Source organism: Patiria miniata, unplaced genomic scaffold (assembly GCF_015706575.1).
Source record: "Patiria miniata isolate m_02_andy unplaced genomic scaffold, ASM1570657v1 HiC_scaffold_3, whole genome shotgun sequence".
Lineage (NCBI taxonomy): Eukaryota > Metazoa > Echinodermata > Asteroidea > Valvatida > Asterinidae > Patiria > Patiria miniata.
Window position 1 is genome coordinate 37,458,068 of NW_024037069.1, and position 6,711 is coordinate 37,464,778.

Here is a 6,711-nt window from a genome sequence, read left to right on the forward strand (position 1 = left end):
CAAGTAAATTCAAACAATGAGCACGCGTTTTCGTCCCGGTGTATTCAATTTCGGCTCGTCTTCGCTAAACCTTGTTATTCAGAAATCAATTTCGTCTATATTATTGATTGATATAAGACGAATTCGATCTCTGGATGCTGCCATTCGGCAACAGAATTTGATCTGTAATGACGAATATTCTCGACCCGGTGACTAAAGAGGGTGACCAAACTTTGAAATTGAATGGTAAATGACTATTGGTTTTGGTAAAAGTGTGTGGAACATTTTCGTGGACGAAATTGAATGTTATAGAGTTGGTGAATTTGAATCTTTTAAAATAGCCAGGAAAACCTACACCGTAATACTCCACAATGTTATAACCTTTATACACACACATCGTTTTGATGATGCAGAATTATTTTCACAAATTCTAACAATAGTTAACTTGCTATATTATAGAAAACATATATACATGTACATGTACCTTGTTATTTTAAAGGCATATTTTTTTTTAGGATCATTTGCTTTTCATGCATTTTGTTCGTTTCCAATAAAAACACCAAACAAAATCCCCCAAAAAAACATGTTCAGAACCTATCAGCTGTTGAAGTTCCAGCTCAGTGAATATTACACTTTTCGAGAAAACTCTATAAAACTATGCACTCTCTTTTGATCCCGAAACACAATTTCGTCTATAACATAACTCTTTATTTCCAAAAATCAGTCGATGGACTCCTCATATCTTACATATCAGCAAGCCAAAAACGAGATAATTTCACGGGGTGCTTAGTACCATTACAATCTTTAATCAAGCTTCTTAATGACAATTCGGTAGGTCACTTTGGGATATTATGCAAATGATCTTGCCTTTAATTCAATGAGTGACGTATATGCTTATTTCAACTGAATAGTGTGAACTAAGCACATTTTTGGTGAAGCTTCCAGTACCCCTCGGCATTGCCCCATGAAGACACACCAAAGTGCACGCGAGTCGGAACTCGCTGGTGGTATGCACCGGCGTCCCATTCCACGAAAGCCGCCTCCTGTCCTCCTTTACCGATTCTGACCACGCCCCCTTTGTAGTCGATCCAGAAAGGGCGGTACTCACTGGCGTTGACCAACCCTTGTTCCTCATGTGTAGCCACTATATCCAGACAGATCAAGTAGCATGGTCTCACGTTCGCCAAGGTATTCACTCTCCCACCGATGTCTAGAGAGGAAAAATGTAAAACCTGACCCATTCAATTTTAGGTTATTTCAGCACTCGATCGGCCAAACACCGAAAGTGCCCATGTCTTGTAACTTGTTTTAAATGCTATCCTTGAAAATGCACCTTTGTGTCCCATTTAACCTTATATTAAATGTTTTTTTTTATTGTGCCAGTTTGAAGGGTAATTAGGTGCCTTTCTGGTTTTTTTGATAATGCGAATTGCTGCATTCATGAGCAAAACTGTGATTTTATTACGGGCATGAACCTTTATGAAGCAGCTATGAATTGGGCTTTATATCCTCGATTTTGAAAGTGCTACATGCAGAACTTCCCTAAAACAATGGTCCCAACATGGGGTTTCGTTGTTTTTTTTTACTCATGCACCCTGTAGACACTTGTTTGTGGCGTCCTTATACAAGTCGTTACAGAACTGTCATTAAAGCACGGCTTTTTTAGGAAATAATAATAATAGGCATTTTCTACTCACTTATTTCGGCAAAGACGGACTCGTCAGTATTATGCTCAGCCAGGGCTATGCTAGCACCCTGCTTGATCTTCACATCGAAGTCCAACCGGAAAGGCATGCTGAAGGGTTCCAGCAGGAATTTGAAGGTGCGTGGTAACTTGGCTTCAGTGAATACCGAACAAACTGGGAGGAAAAAAAGACATTTGTTTGTAACTTTCGACTCAAAATTTTTGTTTCTATTGACACATGCAAACATGGTTCGGTATAACCTTCACTGGCGTGTGAAAGTCTGCATTTTTGTCGTTGGTGCGAACATACTGAGCTCACTTTGCTGAAACATAATTCTGCGAAGAGCAAGCTGCTTATATAGCAGAAAGGCTAAACGCAGATGATAATTTCGTACAATTTGATGTCTAAAAATTCCGGCGGACAAAGCTGTCATTTTCAAGTTTGCCTAACACTAACACGCGCCAGAGTTGTAATGACTCGAGTCAATGACTCGACTCGTGTCCGACTCTAGTCATAAAATTCAGTGACTCGGTACAACTCTGACATGTGCTCTGCTGAACAAAACGAACCACGGATCTATCCCCACATTGAACAAACGAACTGTCTTATTCCAAAAGTAAAATCAAAACTGTATTCAAATAAAAATTCACTCCCACCGACTAAAACTTGGGAATGAATTTTAACTCGAGTTTGGACTGAAGTGATCCCACAGAGAATTTCAATCTAAAATTAGAGTGATTTTCACTCTCAATCGCATCTAATCCCTCTATAATTTCACTCTTTGGAATTTCGAGAGAAGGTACCACACCCAAGATGTACTGTACTGCTAGCTCCGTCCGACGGCCGAAGATACATTTTGTTTTTAACTAGCCATTTTCACTAGCGATACAGATGTTATTTAGAGACATCGACCCCCCCCCCAAAAAAATCGGCCCACGTTAAGGTATGGACTAAATTATTACTTAAAGAATTTCGAACTGCTGCGGGCCAACATAATTCAGTTCCCACAAGGCAGACTGGTTCCATCCTTCCCTTTAAATCAAGTATGAGAGAACAAGAAGAATCAGTCTACCTGTTAGGCGAATCTGTTTGTGTGCAAAAGTATAGGCTAATCCAAAATAAAAAAAAAACCCTTTTTTTCCCCCCAGAGAGTTGTAGACGCCAAAATGACAAAAAAGTAACTTTTTTTTCCCGTACAAATAAAACTCTCCAGTGTCAGGGGGAAAATATAAAGAAGGCATAAGGGGCATGTACAAAGGACTCTGGCCGAGTACACTCAAAGCCATCGGAACTGTGGGCTTCACGTTTTGCTTTTACGAGAAGGCGTGCCACTTTCTAGAAAGACGATACTTGTAATTTCACTCTGTTGTACAGTCTCTGCAGTGCCTGGTGCAATGTAGTTTTATCCCGAGGGATTCCTAGATATTTTGTTTCTAAATTGATTAATACATGCATGCATCGAAATGAAACCAAATGAAGTGTCTTTTTTTTGATGAACAGAACTACAGTTAATTGAGAAAGCTCAGACTTAACAGTGATATTTTGTTATTTTAAGTTTGTAAATGTCAAAGAACATCTGAAGATGCAGAAAACTTGAAAATGCTACACAAGTACAGCTACTTTGTGTCATCAGGAACAGTTGTCTCCCAAAGTCATTCTTCTTAAGTTCATCACAAGTTCTTGCAAGTCAGTCACAAGTCAAATCGCAAGCTTTTCAAACTGCGACAATTGCATACCTATTGTTCATCCCTTTTTACTTGTGCTTGAACTTCTCAAGTGATCTTTGATTTCGTTGTTACCGAACTTGTAATGGAATCTATGCAAGTACCCATGGAATAAACTTTATATTGAGAACAATTTTGTGTAAGTATCAATATTTATGGATTGTATTAAAACAGTCGGACGCAACACTTTGGTTTCATTAGGTGTATTTGTACCTGCTTCATATAATGTCTCTGTTACTTGTGACTAGACTTGTGATTTACTTTTGATCGGACTTGTGATGGACTTGTGAGAGCCCCATAGGTGTGGCTCAAATACTGGACTTTCTCCATATTGGGAGCCACACAGCGGTAATAAACAACATGCGAGGAACAATTGTGTTGAGGAAATCGAAATCGGGACTGTTTTTTTAGTTGATATTCACTACGGAAGATACATACCTGGGCCCAATTTCACGGCGCTGCTAAGCACAAACATTTGTTTAGCACAAAAAAGTCTGACTTATAAAAGCAGGTTACCTGCCAAAACTCCATGTGATTTTCATGCTAAGCAAACAACAGCTGAATACTAATCACGAGCAATGTACATGTACATCACATGGAGTTCTTGCTGGTAACCTGCCTTTATAAGCCAGACTTTTTTTGTGCTAAGCAAGTTTTTGTGCTTAGCAGCGCAGTGAAATTTGCCCCTGGTTATTTACCAGGAAAAATTGAATTCCGTTCCTGTACACGTCTAGTTAGCCTGTAATTTTCTGGTGAAATTTGCAGAAAGTCTGATTGCAGTATTTTTCTGGCAATCGTGGGTCATGTACTTTTGACCTTTTGATTTTCCTTGGTTTTAAAGTATCTCCCACAGTGAATATTAAGTGAAAGAAAAAACAACTATTCTTCACGTTGCTATCACCACTGTGTGGCTCACAATACGGAGAATGTCCGGTATTGAGCCACATTCATGGGGCTATACCTGTGATGGGGCCATCTCTTTGTCGTCCTTGCAGTGGGCACTTGTGCAATGTTCTTATATTAGAAAGATGGCAGTAGACGTTTTGGCTTGATGTGTAATGGGCTTGATCACCGACTCACTTATGATTGTTGCTTTTTCTTCCCAAGAAGCACGTCATTTTATTACGAGACACCGACTGTCGGGGTTTGTTTACATTAAAAATAAAGACTGAACATTTTGGTAGCTTATGACGTGTGGCCATTGAACAATCCGAAGAAAGGATGTTTGAACTATTTTTTTTATAGAAACTGACAAGGATTTTGATGAAGGTAACCAGTTGATGGTTGCAATGACTTCCAATGAGCACGCTCACTACCAAAGCGAAGACATATTTCCATCCCTTTTTCGTTTAAATATTCTGAAATGAGACCATCTAAAGTGTATGGGAAGACTTTGTTTAAATTGTTAATGTAAACATTGTGCTAAAATGATGTAAAAAAAACCCTCAAAGTTTCAAAACACGCCAAATTATTACCACGTTAGAAGCACAGTGGTATTAGTGGGCTGTGACATTTTATGAGTTTTCTTTTTGCAATTATTTATTTCTTCATGAGGACATCTCAACCACAATGAGATTTACACAAGACTTGTCCCTGACAAAACTTAACTTTCATTTTCATATTTGAAATAAAAAAAGACTAGGCTTACCTAGTCGAGTTGAACCTGAATATCTCGGTACTCGTTGACTCAGTCAGTTCGTGACTCAGTTTGTAAGTGACTCAGTCTGTCAAAAGGACAGTAAGCTGACCCTTACGGTCCATCAAAAAGGCATGTACAGGTACATGTAAATTGGTTTTGACTTCCATTTCGGTTGTTACAAAATAATATTGGAAGCTGAGAGCATTGTTCCTTTTTTTTTTGTTTTTTTTATGGGCTCTGTACACAATTACCCACTCGACGGTAAGAAAGGGATAGTTGGGGAACACCACTTGGGAGAGACATTCGAACGCATTGCCGAAGACGCGTAACGCTCACGCAAAGACGCTATGGGTTTTGGTGCACATTCAGAATAAAACTAGTCGTGCCTGGTTCGAGCTGTATGCGCACCGCAACCAGTACGCGCATGAAGTGTGTCCCGTCCAAGGGGCTCTCGAAAGTGGTGAAAAAGCGCCCTCTCTAGTGAGCGCACGGAGCCCATACAAAATCAGGCATGCAACTTTTCCTCGGATCCGCTGATTTCCTCGTTTTTTTACTTCACATGAATGCCATTACAAATTGAAAAACACTGTACAATGTCTTCTGTAGTTTGGAATTTCCTCATTTTTTTTCTAAATTCCCAGTTGCAAGCCTGAAAAATAGGGAATGCAAAGTTCTTGTTGAGTTAGGAAAGCTATACGACAAACTGTTCTTAGTGGGTCAGCGTGCTTGCCTGCTCACTAAAAGCCTATCCTGTTTGTGCGCGGAGCCCATACAAAAATAGGGAATGCAAAGTTCTCGTTCAGTTTGGAATGCTACACAACAAACTGTTCTTTGTGGGTCAGCGTGCTGCCCTGCTCACTAAAAGCCTATCCTGTTTGTCCGCGGAGCCCATACAAAAATAGGGAATGCAAAGTTCTCGTTCAGTTTGGAATGCTACACGACAAACTGTTCTTTGTGGGTCAGCGTGCTGCCCTGCTCACTAAAAGCCTATCCTGTTTGTGCGCGGAGCCCATACAAAAATAGGGAATGCAAAGTTCTCGTTCAGTTTGGAATGCTACACGACAAACTGTTCTTTGTGGGTCAGCATGCTGCCCTGCTCACTAAAAGCCTATCCTATTTGTGCGCGGAGCCCATACAAAAATAGGGAATGCAAAGTTCTCGTTCAGTTTGGAATGCTACACGACAAACTGTTCTTTGTGGGTCAGCGTGCTGCCCTGCTCACTAAATGCCTATCCTGTTTGTGCGCGGAGCCCATACAAAAATAGGGAATGCAAAGTTCTCGTTCAGTTTGGAATGCTACACAGCAAACTGTTCTTAGTGGGTCAGCGTGCTGCCCTGCTTACTAAAAGCATATCCTGATGTTCAAAACACCAAGTTCTGAGATCGTTTCTGAAATACTACACAAGATGTTTCCCATGAAATATTGTAAAACATTCTTTATTCGTACTATACATGATACAAGTACATCTGGAGTCAGTACAAATTTACACATCAATAAAGAGGAAATAAGAGGAAATCAGTTCAACAGACGTTTATATGTTAATAATGGCTGGTGGTTTTGGCTTAAAGCTTGAGTAGACCATTTGCAATTTGTGTATTTATTTCGTTTGAACCAACAAAAGTGCTCAAAATCTTAAGACGAATGCTTAAAGGTATAGTCCACATTTGTAATTTGTGCATTTTG

General features: G+C 39.8%; 1 protein-coding gene across 1 annotated transcript; it reads right to left on the reverse strand.

Moving 5' to 3' along the window:
* Window positions 1-764: 764 nt before the first annotated feature.
* LOC119737488 (C3 and PZP-like alpha-2-macroglobulin domain-containing protein 8) lies at window positions 765-1,835 on the reverse strand. The gene is made up of 2 exons (XM_038211885.1): window positions 1,677-1,835; window positions 765-1,189 (listed from the first exon to the last, which is right to left on the reverse strand). Exons 1-2 carry the CDS (start codon window positions 1,771-1,773, stop codon window positions 897-899), a joined length of 390 nt encoding a protein of 129 aa, XP_038067813.1. The 5' UTR covers window positions 1,774-1,835; the 3' UTR covers window positions 765-896.
* Between the last annotated feature and the right edge of the window lie 4,876 nt (window positions 1,836-6,711).